The 18918-nt window shown below is 46.1% G+C and overlaps 1 protein-coding gene across 1 annotated transcript in view; it reads left to right on the forward strand.

The window, feature by feature from the left end:
• The window catches only part of UGGT2 (UDP-glucose glycoprotein glucosyltransferase 2), a 227763-nt gene that overhangs the window by 86620 nt on the left and 122225 nt on the right, over positions 1-18918 (forward strand). The window contains exons 13-14 of the mRNA XM_019528498.1: positions 1134-1253; positions 4880-4965. Coding sequence (XP_019384043.1) covers positions 1134-1253; positions 4880-4965 — 206 coding nt within the window. The remainder of the gene's footprint in view (positions 1-1133; positions 1254-4879; positions 4966-18918) is intronic.

The raw sequence follows: 18918 nt of genomic DNA on the forward strand, positions 1-18918 counted from the left end.
TACTTTATTGCTAAAAAATGCTAACAGATGGAAAAATGGCGCCGATAGACTTGCTCGACGCAGGGTTGCCACAAACCTTCAATTTGTAAAAAACGCAATATCTGCGAAGCGCAATAAAGCGAAGCGCAATAAAATGAGGTATGCCTGTATTTCTGTGGTGTGCTCATCATTGCCTTTATTGAGGAAAACAGAAAAGCATGAATAATTAGTTGAAGTCAGTGACGTGTTTAAAATTGGACCTAGTTGACAATAAAGAAAAAGTTTTGTACTTTGGGAACAACTTCTCTTCGGGCATTTTTACACATGCAAGCACTGTAGCACCGGAAAGCATCCGGTGCTGCAACACTTGCAGTTGTATAAGTGGCGAAATGCGCATCAGCATGCAGAAAATGGTGGTGGTCTACTTTTAAACCAGAACACATAGAAGATGTTTTAGTTCAAAAGCACACTGCTGCCATTTTCTCCATGCTGATGCACATTTTGCTTATACAACTGCAAGCAATGCAGCACCATGTGTGTCAGCTCACGTGTGGAGCAGACTCGATTAATCATTGCCAGTTCTGATTAATCAAGTGTGCTCCTACGTGCCGGATCTCCGGTGTGTCCAGGCACAAAAATTTTTGTGTATAAATGCTCTTTATTTTTAGATGAGACCTCTAGAAATGTTTGGTGATGTAATACAGTCAGTTAGGGGTATCATTTTTGTGATATTTGCATACCAGACAAAATCCTGGTCTGGATGCTATTACAACAGCATAAAAATGCTTTAGCCATTGTAAGTTATTGTTGAACCAGTAGGAACACTTTTCTGCCAGGAGAAGCATTTATGGTACCAAAGATTTTCTGGTAAAACTTAAGTGTAGATGGGGCCTTACAGTTGTTCTTCTTAAAATTGTTTGCTACAACAACAAATTGTCATTGCAGGCAATATATAGTTTTATATTTTGGAGTTCATTTTCTATACTCATTTACTTAGAAAGATGCTGGTTTCCCTGTTCCTTTCCTCTTTATTGCATTTTGTGGGGAAATGTGTGATTGACAGTAGTTTGGGGTATACATATTTGATGTAGTTATACATTTGTGGCCTTTATAAATTGCTGACCTCAGTTTTATTCCTTTATTGTTTTTTTAAGTGGGTCAATAACATAGAAAAAGATCATATCTACAGCACATGGCCCACAAGTTTCCAGGAACTGCTTAAACCAACATTTCCAGGAGTTATAAAGCAGATTAGGCGCAATTTGTATAATTTGGTAAGTTTTGAGATACTTATTTTACTAGGTGTTTGTATTATTGGCTAGGAAAGACATACAAAATGTATACTAGTCCATTGGTTAAAACCATCTAGATTATAAGTATGGTACATCCTTAGTTATCCAAACCCCTTTGAAAAGTACTCATTGAACAGCTGTTCAGATAGGTGAATTTGATAAGTGATACCAAAGCATCTTGTGAGGAATTATATATGCTAAGTAGCGGTGTGCAAAGCGGGCCTTACTTGATTCGGATTTGGCTGAAGTGAATCAGGGACAGTGATCTGAATCAATTAATCGAAGCTGCCTGGCCTCAGCACAGCTCCCCACTGGAGCTGTTATTGTAAAGTATATTTTCTCCGTAACTGGTAGTCTTACTGTTTTGTGTTTGTGTCATAAACGGCACATCTACATGTACATTAAGGCACTTTTCCTAATGCGTATTAAATTTAGTACCTCTGATGTGAGGTACAGTACTAAACAAATGCATGTTAGGCTGCCTTAATGCACAGTACCAAATGCTCATAGTTTTTAAGTGACAGTTAATGCACAGTAGCCTATTTTACTGCAGTTTAGCGTAATTGCAGTTTTTTATGTGATGCTTTAATGCACAGTAAAATAAGCTACCGTGCATTAAAGCACACGTGTAGGTGCACCCAGGTAATAGGAGAAAAGAGCCACAGCTGGGGGGAGGGGAAAGAAGTGACAGGGATTCAAACTTGGTTTGCAAAGACCTGTCCCAGAACAGTTTCCTACAGGTTGGAAGCTGCACCTACATTACAGCTGGGAAGGGGAGGAGCTGGCAGAAGAGGCAGCAGTGCAATCACAACTCCCAGCTGCCTGGCCCCAGCAGGAGTACAGACAAAGCCTCCCACCACTGACGTGCTGCTGAAACCACTCATTCTGTATTAAACTGGAGCTGTGAGGATGTGAAGAAATGGCAGCAGCGTGGGTGCAGGCAGAAGCTGCCTAGCCCCAGCATAGCTCCTTACTGCCTCACCCTGGTGCAGACACAGACAAAGCCAGCCTGCAGGCTGTATCTTGCTAACCCCTGGCCTAAACCATAAAAATGTTCATTTTTTCCCTGCACCCCCTGCATCAGTCACCACACACCTTTCAGCTTTGGCAAAAGATCCCAGAGGCAGGCTCCCACATACAATAGTCTCCTTTACTACACATCCCTAACTTATTCCCAGAATGTACTAAATGAGGCCAGAAGACTGTGGAAAAAATACTATTTGATCACATGTTAGGGACTGTAATACTACATATGCACCAAAAGGAGGAATGGGCCTATTACGATTGGCAGCATCCGTGTAACATTTCTTAGGTTTTGTGTACTTGCAAATTGAGCATTCTGAGCAGAAGAACAAAAGAGGGAGCATGCCTTGGCAACCTAGTGGTTACAGCACTCCTCTGGGATGCGTAAGACCTAGCTTCTGGTCTCTTCTCCCAGGACTCTATATTGATTTTAAAGCCACTTATTAAAAAATCAGAAATACCCCCAGCAGCAAGAACCAAAATTTTGGACTCCTCCTCGCCACAGTAGTGCCTAACGATGCTGAAAAGTCAGGCTCCTTTTCTCTTTGTTATCTTCTGATTCCATGAATCTTGCACTCTTGGGGTGCTAGTGGCTCAGCTGCAACAGGATGGCTAAAGGATGCCCCTAATGAGCCTGTTTTGTAGCTGCGTGCTTGGGAAAGTGGGAGATGTGCATTTGAATGCTTTCAGACTGAGGAGTGAGTGTTTTAACCATTAGGGTATTGGGACTGGCACTACCATCACCATTACATTAGATGCTGGTCCTCAGAATCAGGAGAACCCTATGTGGCTTTGCTGTTCCCTGCCATGCCAGGTTGCATATGCTGGGCTGCAGAGGCCCCAGGAGAGAGCAGCAGGGCAGGAGCCCAAGCCCGCAGCAGGTAGCCTGCCCCCATGCCTGCCCTGCACACAGATTTGGGGGGCATGGGACCCCCCTACCCCCTGGTAGTGCGCATAGTAGTGGGGAGCTGCTGCCCACCCCCTGCCTGAGCCCGCAGCAGGCAGCAAGGGTGTGGAGAGCTGGGCTCCATGCTCTGTTCCTCTGCAGCAGCTGCGGCCTCCTGCCAGGGGCAGGAGGCTGTGGACCCGGATCCCTGGCCCTGTAGCCCTGGCACCTGGGGGCCCCTTCCAGCAGGACTGGGGGAGACAGGGGGCTGTGGGTAGGGAGCAAGAGGCAATAGCAGGGCCAGGAGGCTGTGGCGGGTGAGTGAGGGGCACCTACATCACTGTCGGTGGCCTTTATTTTAATCATAAATTGTGGGGGAGTTTTCAGAGAATTTTCAATTTTTTATCATGGAAAACAAGGATCCTTGCTGATAATTGGGGATTGTGGTTTTCTCTGATAAAAAAAATCTCCAATTTTCAGCTTAAAAATTAACCCTAAGTCCACATTTTTCCATGATCAAAATGAAACACCAGTATATATCTATCTATCTTTTGGTGGTGTTTCATTTTAATCACAGAAATATGTGGATTTGGGGTTACTTCTTTAAATATGAAAATTGTTTGTTTGGTTTTTTTATCAGAGAAAACCAGGATCCCTGCTGATAATGTAATATTTACTTGGTAATTATCCCTGTTTTTCTGTTTTTAGTAATATTACATAAACTCTGAAATTGTTTCAGTGCATATTCTTAATGAATTTCCAGACAACAATAGAGAACTGTTTACAGTATACTGTATGTAGTATTGCACAGTTCCTACTAAAATGGGGTGAGCTATTATTTTGGCTGGTGGACATCTTAATGAGTTTTGATGAGCTGTTGAGGGCCGCAAAAAGCTTTCAGTTGGTATTTTAACAAATTATGATAAAAATCATATTAAAAATCAAACATCTACAATAACATCTACAATATTTTAAATTTATTTTAAAAAATAATTTTTGTCTTGGTTTATGTGTTTTTGAGAAGTATGTATAGCAGCAATTGCCTAATAGCTCAAAATAAAGTCTTATTCTTGTATATTGTGTGTCTGTGGGAGGGGGATGTGCATGTTTATGTGGGGGTGTTGCTTGTGCACTAGATCCCAGAAACCAGCTGTGGGTGGCTGCTCAGCGTGCCAGGCAGGTGGATAGGGCAGAAGGTGGCTGGGAACTGGAGTTGGAGCCCCACTTGGCTGGCATGTAGTGCCCAGCACAGATGCCATCACTTCCCCATGCTATCTGCTTCCTGGAGCAGTGGAGCAGGAGCAGGAGGAGGAGCCACTAGTGGCAGGGGGTGGCAAATAGTACCCAGGTAGCTGCAGCCACACTGGGAACAGCTCTGCTGGGAAGCTGTGGGTGTTGGCCAGAGCTGGGGCTATCGGTGGGAGCCTGCCCTGGGTGGGTGTGGCATAGGTTGCCCCCAAAGGGAGTGGACAGGCACCTGGATGCCGCAGGGACAGCCACAGGTTGGATGTTATCCCTTGGTGGTTCTCCATTCGTGGGGTGGATCCAGTCAGTTGGCAGGCCAAATCCATCCCATGGGCCATATTTTGCCCACCCCTGTTTTAAAATCTTTATATTGCCTCTGATTCTAAGTCAGGAAAGGGCCAAAAGTATTTATCAAGAATAAATAGTGGGTACATACTGTCTTTTCTCCTATTAGGTACTGTTTATTGATCCTGTCCAGGAAAACGCAGCTGATTTTATGAAATTGGCAGAATTAACCTATCATCATAACATGCCACTTAGGTAATGTAACATTTTAATGTTATCTGAAGTTCACTGCTTTTTCGTAAACTTTTATTTTTCTCTTCATCACCAAAACTGCAAGCAAAAAATAAGAATTAAAAGCAATTGATTGATGCAGCAATACAGTATGTTATCACTAGTCTTACTAGATCAAGGTTTGTTAAACATACTGTGGATATTCTCAAGAATACTAAATGCTAAAGTCCAAGAAGTTGCAATTGGATATACTTGTGTATTACCCAGTAAGTGGAGAATGTGCTGACAATATTTCTCTAGGAATTATTTTTGGAGATAATCTCACTGGATGTTCATGATATCTTTAATTGAAAGCAAAACATATTGAAAAGCATAGAGTTAATAACAAATGAGTTAGAGCTGGTAGTAATTTCAGTTATTTAGATAGCTTTTTCCTTTTCAGAATATTACTGGTTCCCTACAAATAACTAGAGAGAGACTAACTTTTAAAAGAGATTTTCAGTCAACCACCATGGGCGCTATTGTTTCATAGGATAGTTTTGAAAAAATTTAATGTTAAATTTAGTTTTAAGATTTTTTTTTATAATTATAAAATGTAAATAGGTATTTCAGTGTATAATATACTGACCTATTTATTCACATGTATACATTTTTAGAAAAAAGATTAAATATATTCTCCAGTTTCTTTAGTTTTTCTTTTTTATTGAATGCTACTTATACAGTATTTAGGCAGAAACTTGTCTCTGTTGATTTAGTCAGGGATGACCCTGCCTTGAGCAGGGGCTGAATTAAGTAACCTGATGGGGACCCTTTCAGCCCTGGTTTCCTATGATCATCTGAATTACTCCAAGAGATAATGAGCTCAAGATGTCACTTGACATCAAGTGGATGGACATCATCATTGCTTGTTTGTCCTATTTGGCGCAATGAATGTGGCGTATTCTCCAGAATGTTGGCTCAATTCACTAGGGTTAAATGATATAATGTATAATATAATTTATTTCTATTTGTACACCAGTCTAAAGACTCTGACACACATTATATTCACTATGCTTAACTTCTGCTTTAGTGGGACCAAAATCTTCAGTCACATATTCAGGCTTCTTGTTCTGCTTAAAAAAAAAAAAGAAGAAACTGATACGGCCCTCAAAATGTCAGGTCTGCAACTGAAGGCTTGCTGTTTGATATAGCAACTTTTTTGTTGCAGAAAGTTTTCCACAATAAATTTAACATATGGACAGTTATCCCTTTCTGGTAGTCCAGAGTGCGCTATGCTTTCACCAGGGAGTGGGGATGGGTAGGTGTTTACACTAAGGTGTAGCCTAGAATGGCTGTACCTTAATGTAACACAAGCTGAATAGCACAGATGAGAGATAATCCTGCCCTGGACTGACATACCTTTGAGCAGCATAATGAGTGCCTAAAACCAGTTCCAGATGTTAATGTGTAGATAATCCAGGCATTAAGGGTGCAGATAGATCTGACATTTTTTTTTCCCTAACTGGCCACAGAAAGCAGTTTATAGCTGTGACCAAACACAATTGCATGGCTGCAGACAGCTTCAAAAAATGGGTCATTGGGTGAAAATCTGATCCCTCATTGCATGAGGTAAAGACTTTTCAAAATATAGCTTCTTTTGTAACTTGTGTCTGCTGAGCTCCCAGCCTGTCACTGTTTTCAGAATGGGAGGGGGAAAAGGGAGTGGAGGGAGTTCAATCTGGAGGTTTTACAGCCCCCTCCCTCCCCAGAAGGTTGGGCAGATATATTGGAGCCCCCCTGAGGTGGGGGGGCTCCAATTCACCCACCCCATCCTTCACCACCAGGTGAGAAGCCCCAAGAATGAGCTCCCTCTGCTGCCTTTTCCCCCTCCCCATTCTGAAAACAGTGAGCACTGGAAGAGAGCCCTGGCTGCTGCTAATGGAATCTGGCTGCAGACTTCCAGCCTGCAGCTAGATTCCCTTCCCCCCTGGAACCAACAGTGAATGTCTGTTTGGTCTAGGGTAAGGTAACTCAAAACGCTTTGCAAAAATTGTTCTGAGTTACAGCTGGTAGCTGCACTTCTATCTGCACTAAAGAGCTCCAGGAGTCACCCAAAATTACCATGTAACAAGGCCCTTCATAACATTTAAAAAATAACGTGTCGGTAACCAAAATAATTCTTGTTTTTGGAGCTGACAGTTAAACAACTCTTTAGAAGTAGCTTCCTGCAATAGAAGCTGTCCAGGTGCATCTTCTAGGTGGCAGAAGAGCCAGTAAGAGCCAGGTTTACATTTTGCAAATGACAAACTTGAAATGAAATTGACTATAGCTGTGTATGCGTGAGCCATGCACTGGTTTAACTTACAGGCTAGGGACAGAGATTACACATAAACTGGTTTAAGTGATCATGAACTGGTTTAAACCTGTTACAGAACAGATGTTCAGTTCACATAAGCCAATTTGAAAATGGTTTCAGATAAACCTGGTTGAATGTAGTATCAAGCTTAACTGATTCGGGTCAAATTTGTTTATGTAATGTCTGTCCCAGATCCCTTGCTGGTTTAAGATAAACCAGAGACCCCCACCATCCTGGCATGCTTTCTGGGCTGGGTCGGAGCACTCTGCTCCACAGCAGGGCTGGCCCTCCCCTCTGCTTCCTGGCTGCAGCTCCAGTAGAGACTGCAGGCTGCTCTCCACCACCTGCTCATCACTCCCTGCTATGCAAGAATTCCTCTCTCCTGATTTAGCCAAGCTAGGTTAGACTAACCTGCAAAGATTGAATCAATTCAGGCTCAGTTTTTTTGAATGTCTGTCCCTAGTCACAGTGTACATAGTTATTCCTTACTTTCTACTGGGTCACTTCAGCTGTGAGTGGGATGTCAAGTGTTCAGCTTTATGCTGCATCAGCTCCACATTTATGTCAGTATAAAGGTAGATTACGGGTACTCCTCACTTAACGTCATCCCAGTTAACATTGTTTCATTATTATGTCACTGATCTACTGGGGACGTACTCATTTAAAGTTGCGCAATGTCCCATTATAACATTGTTTGGCCACTGCCTGCTGGTTAGACAGGTGGTGAGAGGGGGCACCATGTACATGTATGTATATGCATGTGGTCTCAGGCAGCCTCCAGAACAGTTTAAGCAGGTAAGAGTCGGGGGGGAGGGGAGAGAGGGATTGAGGCCCCAGTAGGGAGAAAGCTGGGCAGTGCTTGGTGCTTGGGGCCCGGGGCCACAATGCATGGCTTCAGGGCCCCAGTGGGGAGCAGGACAGGGGTGGGAGTAGCTCGTCCGGGGAGGGGGAGGGCTGGCTCCCTGCTGCTGTGTGCATTCCCCTGGGGGGCAGGGGAGATGTGCACCCCCCAAATCTATACCCAGGGCAGGCGCAGGCTGCGGGCTTGGACTTCCACTCTGCTTCGCTCCCTCAGGGACTCTGCAGCCCTGCACACATGACTCAGTGCAGCTGAGGACAGTAGGGCTGTGTGGGGATCTCCTCACTGTTGCTCCCCTCCCTTGCTGCCTTGGTGACATGCCTCCTGCGCCTGCCACAGCTTTGAGGGGTGCAGCCCCACACACAGGGCACCATGGGGCAAGGTGCATTGCCAAGGCACTACAGGGCAAGCAGCAGCCAGGAGATCCCTGGGTGGCTTTGCTGTTTACTGCTGTGCTGGGTTGTGCCAACCAGGCTGTGGAGGCTGCGGTGCAGTGAAGCAGGGTGGAGCTGGCAGCAGGTAGTCACTTCTCAGCATGAGCTGCTCCCTGCTGCCCTGTTTCCCTCCCAGTGGGCATGACCTGGCACAGCAGGCAGTAGCAGAGCTGTGTGGGGGCCTCCTCATCACTGCTCACCTTGTGCTGGCCTGGTGATGCACCTCCTGCACGCAGCGCTGTGGCAGCAGCACAGGCGGGGGTGAATTGCCTGGGCAGAGGGAGGGGGAGCAGCAGCAAGGAGATCTACATGCATCCCCGCTGTCCCCAGCCATACTGGGTCATGTCTGCAGAGCTGCAGAGACCCCGGGGGAGTGAAGCAGGGTGGAAGCCCATAGCTTGCGCCTGCCCTGGGTACAAATCTGGGGGACATGGTTTTCTTTTGCCCCCTGGGAGTGTATGCAGCAGTGGGGAGCCAGCCTTCCCCCTCCTCCAGATGAGCCACCTACAGCCCTGCTGTCTCCAGCTGCACCAGGTCATGCCCACTGGGTTGCGGAGGCCCCAGGGGGCAAAGCAGGGTGGGTGCTCAAGCCCACAGCCTGCACTTGTCTCGTACACAAATCTGGCGGTTGCAGGTCCCCCTTATACCTTGGGAGTGCGCACGCTAGTGGGAAGCCAGCCCTCCCCTGCGTGAGCTTGCAGGTAGCTAGGGGCCCCCTCAGGAAAGGGTTGGGGAACAGGGGCTGTAGCGGTGGGAAGTGAGAGGCACAAGCAGGACCAGGGTGGGCTGTGGTGGGCCTTTAATTTTAATCACAGATTTTGGGTTTTTTCAGAGAATTTGTGATTTTTTGGCAGATAACTTCCAATTTTTTATCAGGGAAATCCAGGATCCCTGATCATGAGTCAAAAACATCCAGCAAGTGATAGTAAAGTGCCTAGTAGTAGCAGTAGCATTAAGAAAAACAGGAAAACAGAGTACTAAATTAGATGTTTTAAGGCATTTTGATACAGGTGAGCATGCAGTAGATATTAGCATTGACCTAGGTCTTCAGCTGACCACTGTGAGAACAATTTGGAGTAAAGCTGACAAGATCAGGGCGTGTGCTTGGTGTGTAACACCACTTAGTGCTACTAAAATAAGCTGATCAAGAAGTAGCTTGATGGAAAACATGAAGTGTATTCTCTCAGTGTGGGTAGAGAACCAAAATCAGCAGAACATACCTCTAAGTTTGCTAGTGATACAAGCTAAGGCAAAAAGTTTGTATGACAATTTGACAAGAGACCAAGATGAAGGATCACAGGCAGAGACATTCATGGCAAGTTGGGGATTTGATTGGTTCAAGAGGTGCTTCCACCTGCATAACATCAAGATGTCCTGTGAGGTGGCTAGTGCCAATACTACAGCAGCTAAAATATCCCCCGGCTATCTCAAGAAAATAATTGAGGATGATGGCTATTCACATCTTCAGTGTCGATGAAATGGGCCTCTGCTGGAAGAGGATGCCTGAACAGACTTACATTTCCCAAGAGGAGAAGACAGCACTCAGCTTTAAAGCAGCTAAAGACTGCCTGACCTTGCTTCTAGGTGGTAATGGTGCCGGAGACATTAATATGAAACCGCTGACAGTGTACCACTCTGAAACACCAGAGCTCTCAAGAGATTTTAAAGGAACTGGGGTTCCTTTAAATAACCAGTTATTTTTTCAAAATGGCTGACTCTCTGTGCCATCCCTGCATAGAAGGAATATTGTGCCATGGAAAATCTTGATTTCAAGATTTTATTACTTATTGATAATACACTGGCTCATCCAATCAACCTGGACAACCTGTGCGAAAACATCAAAGTTCTCTTTCTGTCACCTAACATCACATCACTCATCCAACCCATGGACCAAGGAGCCCTTGCTGCATTTAGGGCATTTTAGTTATGCCATACTTTTGACTAGATTATCAGAGGCACCAATGGGGAAGGAAGCCTACGATTTGGCAATTTTGGCTTGACTACAACATCCTCAAGTGCATCAGTAACATTGGTTAGTCCTGGGCTGAAGTTACTCAGCCATGTATAAACAGTGTGTGGGGGAATTTCTGGCCTGAATGTGTAAATGACTTAAAAAGATTTAAAGATGTTGTCCCTGCTATGAATAAAGATCCTCAGCTTGGCCAAGAAAGTGGGTTTTGCTGAGGTGGAAGAAGCTGACGTTACGCAGTTTCTGCAATCACACAGAGAAGAGCTAACCAATGAAGATCTGATGAAACTAGAGGTGTGATGAGAGGAATGGAAGAAGAGGACCAAGAAGTAGAAGAACTAACCCATCAAATTTTGACTACAAAGCATTCTTCTGAAGCTTTCCAAATGATTGAAGCTGGCTTACAAATCCTTAGTGAGGACAATCCTAACAAAGAATGCAGCTCCAAAGTGATTAGGGGAGTTAATAATGTAATGAATTGCTATAAAGAAATTTACCAAGAAGAAAAAGGAAAACAAAACAACACTCTCTAGATGTGTTTTGTCAAGTTGGGAAAGTTCAGCAAGAACAGCAAGAGGAGCAGCAGCAGTTTGTTTAAAAAAATAAGCAGCAGTTAGTTTAAAACTATTTAAAACTTATAGCTGTATTAAATTGTTTGTTTAAACATTTAAAACTTATACTGTATATGTATATAATGTCTTCTGTCTGGCAAAAAAAATTTCCCTGAAACCTAACCCCCCCTATTTACATTAATTCTTATGAGGAAATTTGGATTTGCTTAACATCATTTCACTTAAAGTCACATTTTTCAAGAACATAACTGCAACATTAAGTGAGGAGTACCTGTATACCTAGTATAAATGTTTCATCAGCTTGTACCCATAGGCCACGTACATGCCAGTAGGGGCTTGTGTTTGCAGCAGCACAAATAGTAGTGGCATAAATTTATGCTTGTCCCGGGGAACCAGGACAGGACTTACCTGTGGCGGTGGTGGAGCCCGAGCGGAACATCTGCTGCTTGTTTACACCGATGTGACTGGAAGTCGACGTCGGTGCCGGCAAACGAATGCCGGCGATAAAAGTGGCTATGGAGAAAGGACAACCGGGAGGAACGAGCTAGGGGCCTTGCACCAGCCAGGGCAGAAGGTCTCAGAGGGGAACGGGCTACGGACCCCTCATTAGGAGGGACGGGAAGCCCCTGAGCAGGACGAGCCGCCAACCGCTCAGCTCGAGCAGCAGATAACTCCAGAGACGAGCAAACGGCTAACTCCCCAGAGGGAAGGACAGGGAACCTCAGCAGGGAGCTGCAGCTTACCCAGACGGAGGGGAGGATACCAGCTACGGCCAGCTGCAGGACGAGTGAGGAGCAGCAGACGAGCTTCGAGGACAAGGAATCCAGCGGCGGGGAATTTTGGGACTGCGAACACGAGACGCACGGGACTTGCAGGTCCAGTGTTGGGGCGCTGGTGCGGGGACGCGACGCCTCCGGAGAGGGTCGGGACCTGGAAGAGCACTGAGGAGGTGCAGTCAGGTGGGGGTCGCCGCCAGCAGGTTGCGGTCATAGACTAAGAGGGTGCAGGGTAGATCGTGCGGTAGGGGTTGCCCAGAGGGGACCTAGGAAGATCCGTGTAAGAGGCCCAGCCAGCAGGGTTGTGGAGGTCTAGCTTTCAGTTCTTTTAGGTTTCTTTTCCCATTAAAGGGATACCCCAGCTGAAGGGTATAGCCGGGGAGGTAGGGTCAGGGACCCCATGGTGAAACCCTACTTGGCGGTGACCCTGTCCTGGGTCAACCAGGATACGAGGAACCTGAAGACAAGGGCCGGTCAGGCCGGTGAGGCAGTCGGCCCGTCTGTAGAAAGCCGGGGCCCACATTAGGAGGGAGCATCAGAGGAGGCGTAAGGCCGGGGTGCAGGGGTGGTGGAGCCCCGCAGCGTGACCGCCGAGGGATGCCGGGCTGCGGAGTGCCTAGGAACTGTCCTAACTGAACCTAAACAACAAGTCGTGGCCGGAGAGAACTAGGGCGGGGAATGGACATCATAACACCTACTCCAAACCGGTAGCATTCCAGGGTGATCAGCAACGGTCCTCCTTCCAAAGGCGACTACCCACGGGGAGGAACCCCCCCCAGTCTGGTGGTCACAATGCTGTTACTTTGTGCTGCAGTGCATGCCCCTGCTCATGTAGTTCGTAGTGGGACACATCGTCCCACTGCTCCATGTGCTCTGGACAGGGGCTGGCTGGGTCACAGGGCACCTCAGTGCAGGGCTAGCTGGCAGGCAGCCTCTACATTGAGGCACCCTGTGCCCCAGCCAGCTGAGGAGGGCACATGGAGCCGGGCTGACTACTCCCCTGTGCTGTGGAGCCCCCATCTCAAGGGACCTTGCACTCCCAGCCACTCCCCAGCGAGCCACTCCCCAGCTGGCTGGGGCTCAGGGTGCCTCAGGATGGGGAACCAGGCAGCCCTGATCTGCCTGATCCCCTGTCTCTGCATACCTTAGTCTGCCTGTCTCGAGGCATGCTGCGCCCCAGCCAGCTGCTGGCAGGGGCACAGCATGCCTTGAGCGGGGCCTCCACATACCTCAGCATGGGGCTCCACAGTGGAGCCCCCACACTGAGGCATACAGCCCTGGACTGCCAGGGAGTGGCTGGCTGAGGCACAGGGTACCTTGAGATGGGGGCTCCACAGTACAGAGAGACAGAGAAGCAGGCAATTTGGGGCTGTCTGCTTTCCTGTCTCTGCTTTTGTTCTACCATGTGGCATTTTGGCATGCTTTGCCCCATCTTTTTTTCTGGGTTTTTTGTTTGTTTATTTTTTTGCTACCTGGAAATCCTGGTAGCAAAGTTTGCCCCAGCATTGCAAATTAGCAGCACAGGACACAGTTAAACTTCAAGTTGTGCAGTTTGTGGTGCCCTAAAGAGGTTTATGGCGTTACAAACCACACGTGCCTGCACGTCTGGATCTGGCCATAGAGTTTATTTTGCCTTCCTTGTTGTATGTTTGACTGTCAGATAAATAGGTCTCAGTTCTGATGTTCACTGCAGGTTGAAGACTGGCAGAACAATTGGTTTTAACTTGTCTGTTTCGTTAACACTTTCCAGAAGTCTGCACATCTCAAATTATATACAAAAGCCCAGAGTATCTATGTCCTGTTCTCCTTTATGGTTCTTGATTTTCCTCACAAGGTTAAATAAAAAAAAGGATTTTAAAGTCAAATTTAAAACTTTCTAGCAGCATTCCCTAAATGTTTTTGCAAAAACAAGTTCTAACCCAGCCCAAAAATACAAGCCTGAATTGTTGAGACTGTATCTCTCTCAGAAATATGAGGTGATATCTATCATGGTGATATATAACTATAAAAATATAAGCACATAAACCACCTCCATTTCCCAGAAAAATGTCCGTAATTTTTCTGTTCTAATCAAAGAGTTAGTATCAGGAAACCTTAGGAGTAAGATGGTTTTCTTCTTTCATAAAGTAGTTTTCTTTATAAATTGGCCTCATTTTATAATCCCAGAGGCTATATAATATAGTTTTAGTCTAATATCCCGTATAGGTCATAGGATTTTAATTATAGAGAAGCTCCTCAGCTGTGCAATTCTTGATTCCTGTGGGAGTATAAAATCTCTAAGCAAGGTTTATCTAAAACCTAGTTAACCCAGCATTCATAGATTTCATAGACATTTGGGTTGGAAGGGACCCTGGAGGATCATCGAGTCCAGCCCCCTGCCCCAGGGGCAGGAAGTTGGCAGGGATCATAGGATCCCAGCAAGATAAGCATCCAAGTATGTCTTGAAGGTGTTCAAAGTGGGTGCTTGAACCACCTCTGGCGGCAGTCTATTTGAAACCTTGGAGTCTTGGACAGTAAAGTAGTTCTTCCTTATGTCCAGCCTGAATTGGTCGCGGCAGAGTTTGTGACCGTTTGATCTTGTCATCCCTTGAGGTGCTCTGGTGAGCAGACGTTCCCCCAGATCCTGGTGAACACCCAGGATAAACTTATAAGTGGCCATCAGATCACCCCTGAGCCTGCGCTTATCCAGGCTGAAGAGCCCCATGGCTCTCAGCCTATCATCATAAGGTCTGTTTTTCTGACCTCTAATCATGTGCGTGGACTCTCTCAAACTTGTCCACATCCTTTTTGAATTGTGGAGCCCAAAACTGGACATAGTGCTCCAGCTGCGGCCTCACCAAGGCCGAGTACAGTGGGAGAATGACGTCCCGGGATTTGCTTGAGAAGCATCTATGGATGCAAGCCAGCATTTTGCTCGCTTTACTGCTGCAGCATTACATTGCAGGCTCATGTTTATCTTGTGGTCAATGATGACCCCCAAGTCTCTTTCTTCTGTAGTGCTAACCAGCGTAGCAATGCCAAGCCTATAAGGATGCTGCAGGTTTTTCCTCCCAAGATGGAGAACCTTGCATTTTTCAGTGTCAAATACCATCAGGTTCTCATCCGTCCACTTCATGAGCCTGTCAAGATCTGCCTGGATCACCCTCCTGTCATCAGATGTGAATGCTTTACCCCAGAGTTTGGTGTCGTTGGTGTACTTGGGGAGCCCACTTCTGACACCATGGTCTACATCATTGATGAAGATGTTAAAAAGTATAGGCCCTAAGACAGAGCCCTGAGGGACCCCACTGGTCATAGCGCACAATGATGATTGACTTCCATCAACCACCATCCTCTGGGTCCTACTGCAGAGCCAATTCCCCAGCCAGCAAGTTGTGGTGTGGTTGAGGCCGCAGTGAGCCAGTTTAGCCAAGAGGTGATCATGGGATACCAGATCAAAGGCTTCTTTGAAGTCAAGATATATGACATCAATCTCTTCCCCCTTGTCCAGGTGATAGATCACCTGGTCGTTAAAGGAAATGAGATTGGTCAAGAAAGACCTACCCACAACACACCCATGCTGGGTATCCCTCAGGATATTGCCATCAGCTAGTCTGTTAAGGATGGCCTCTTTGATAATCTTTTCCAAGACCTTCCCTGGGATAGAGGTCAGGCTGACAGGCCTGTAGTTTGCTGGATCTACTTTCCTCCGTTTCTTGAAGATAGGCACCACATCGGCCTGCTTCCAATCTTCAGGCACTTCACCAGAGCTCTAGGAGTTCTCAAAGATCCGTGCCAGGGGCTGAGCTATGATGCTGGCCAGCTCCTTGAGTACCCTTGGGTGTAAACCGTCAGGGCTGCCTGACTTGAAGGTATCCAGGCTCTCAAGGTGTTCCTTCACAATGTCAGCTTTGATGGAGGGTAAGGAATTTTCCTCACCTGGGCCTCTCTGACCCACAGTGGGCAGGGACATCCCATGGGACTGGTGAAAAACTGACGCAAAGTACCCATTTAGCATGTTTGCTTTTTCATGGGCATCAGTTGTCAGTTGTCCCATCTGGTTTAGCAGGGGTCCAACGTTACCCTTGCTTTTCCTCCAGCTCCCCACATACGTAAAAAAGGACTTTTTATTGTCTTTGATATTAGTAGCTAGCTGGAGTTCTGTCCCAGCCTTGGCTTTCCTGGTTTGCTCTCTGTAGGCCCAGACCAGTGCAGAGTATTCCTCCTCGGTGGTGGAGGAATTGCATTTATCTTTTGTGATTTTTTAAAAAAATTTATTTCTACTATAAACACTTTTTTCTGATGGCCCCATCATCTCAGCACCATAATTAATGCAATCATTAAAGCAGAAAGTTCTTCATTGTTCTCTTCATACTCTACCATTGTTGTTCCCAGGCCCAGATGAGAAGAGGAACTTGAGCCAACCACCCACTCTCAAAGCAAAGTGGTAACAGAAACCCGAGGAAGATGTCATACCTGGTATAGGCCAGAAGCAGTAGGGGGGGGAGTTAATTTCAAGTGGGTTACTGCATTAAGGATAAGCTGTTCCACCAATTGCTGTAGCTTTTATTTCAAAAGGTACCACTTCTCCAGTCAGCTGGAGCTTATCATCAGCAATCATGTGCAGCTGATCAGAGAAATGAATGAAGTAAAAGCCACAGTAGAAAGCTGGAATTCTTTAGCGGTCTCATGCCACTATGTTTGCAGCTGTTTATATTCCCAGCTAATTCATAAGCTTAGTACTTTGCAGTGGATAAGGAACCTAATCCAGTGAAGAATCTGTGTTCTGTCAGTAGGTTGATGCTATTAATTCCTCTGGCAAAAGCCTCAGGGAAACAAAGACAGGATAATATTACCATGGCCAAAATGGAAGAATGTAATTGGAGCATGGAATGTATGAACAACACATGAAACTGGAAAAATGAGCTATTACTAACATGAAATTTTGGAGTAAGTGAAGTTCAAAGGGAAGACTCAAGAAAAATTGTATCCAGAAGTGGAGAAACAGTACTTTACTCCTGCAAAACCATCAACAGAGAGTACAGTCACACTGAACAGAGGCACAGAAAAGACATTACTAGATTGGAAGCCTGCAAAAGAATAAGTAACAACTGTGCAACTCCATTCATCATGCAGAACTCCAACAGTGATATAATGGTATTCACCCACAAATGATTCAAAAGAAAACAAAAGTATTTCTATAACATGATAGTATGTGCCACAGCAGAAATGTTACCACATGGCATGCTAATAGTAATGGACAGTTGAAATGTAGATAGCTGGGGTTGTGCATGAAATATGAGAAAGAGTGGAATTGGAACCAGGAAAAGTGGTAAAAAAAAAAAAATACTAATTTCTACAAGGCTGATAATCTGTGCCTAGAAAAACAGTATTTTTGCACAAAGATATACATGACTGTCACCAGATTGATTGATTTTAGAAAAACAGATTGGCCATATTCTGTTAAGTAGGAAATAGATGCCAGAACTAAAAGATGATAATAGTGATTATCCTTTCAAACAGCACAAATTAGGCTCAAACTAAAGAAAGTACTACCAACTCCTCTTCACTGTCAGGACATATAGGATACCTATGTGCTCAAGGGTGGGAGCATTTTAAATAGAGCAGTTCCCAGAGAGCTGCTCTAATTAAAATGCTACAGTGACATGTATATTAAACCCCTGTGTGTTTAAAATTGCCGTGGAACATTTTAACTAAAACTCATTCAATGAGCTTTAGTTAAAGTGCCACGATGGACATTTTTAAACTGGCTGGGGCTTATAACCATGATGCTACAGCAATGCCGGAGCATTCTAATTAGAACGTGGAGCAGACACATTTAACTAAGTCTGCTTCTGAACGCATCAGAACACGTGTATAGGCTAGGTTGTAATCCAAAAATAGTGTGGCTCTAGGTAGTAAAACTTAAGCAGGCATTTCAGACAGTTGTAACAGACTTACCTTTCAGAGCTTGGGTTGAGTCCCAAGCTTGAGATTCTGCTGTCTTGATTGGTGGAGCCCATCCACCAATCAGGAGGCAGCAAGAGAAAAAAAGACATGCCCCTTTCCTGAGGGGAGGGGGAAAAGAGCTCCCTCAGGCCTGATTGAAGACTGTAGCACTGTCAGGTCTGGAAGACTTCAGGGGTGGAGCCCTGGAGAGTATAAAAGGAGATGCATGCCCAGCACAAGGGAGATGTGTTGGGATGGAGAAGAGAGAAAGCAGGGCTTAGAAGAACTGAGGAATGCTGCTCAGTGGGGTGAAGCAGTAGCCTGGAAGAGCCCTTGAAGACTTCTATCTGTGGGGAGCTTCAGATGGCTCCAGCAGTAAGGCTCTTGGTGCATAGCATAGCATACAGTGTCCAGGCCCTGGGAACTGCATGAGGTGGCTTGGGTCTGGAACCTTTGGCATGTGGCCAAAGACACAGTGCACATGCTGGTGCATGGAGCAAGATCTTTGGAACTGCTTGGTCACCAACCTCCACACAAGGCCAGGAGCGCAGTGCAGGAGGTGCTGTATAGAGGGGGAGAGACCCTGGGAGCTGCTTGAGGTGGCTCAGTCTACAGCTGTTGGCATCGGGCAGCAGCTCAGTGCAGATGGCGCTGGACAGAAGGTCTGGGAGCAGAGCAAGCCCTGGTGCTGCACAAGGCTTCCCAGGCCTCCAGCCTCTAGCACAAGGCAAAGTGCCCACTACACACAGCGGTGCTTGTGGCCCTAAGCCAGGCCAATGGCAGTGGAGTCGGGCTGCAGGAAAGCCTGGTAGGGAACAGAGCTCAACCTGGAGAATGGGAGGCAATGCTCCAGGACTGTGGAGTAGTAAATAACCCTGGAGAGAGGGTTCTCACAGGGGAGAGACTCCCAGGGTTATGGAGAGGTACCACATGGGCCTCTCCTGGGTGATAACAGGGGGCTTAGGAGTTTTTGGGGTCTCCATCTTTCCCTCCACCTCCTTTCCTGTAGTGATACCTTCAGAGTGGGGCCCTTGCCCTGGAGGTCACCCATGTAGTCTAAGAATTGCTTGTTATATTTGTAGACTGTGACTTATAGTTTATGTG

The sequence above is a fragment of the Crocodylus porosus genome, unplaced genomic scaffold, assembly GCF_001723895.1.
Source record: "Crocodylus porosus isolate Cpor-Errol unplaced genomic scaffold, CroPor_comp1, whole genome shotgun sequence".
Lineage (NCBI taxonomy): Eukaryota > Metazoa > Chordata > Crocodylia > Crocodylidae > Crocodylus > Crocodylus porosus.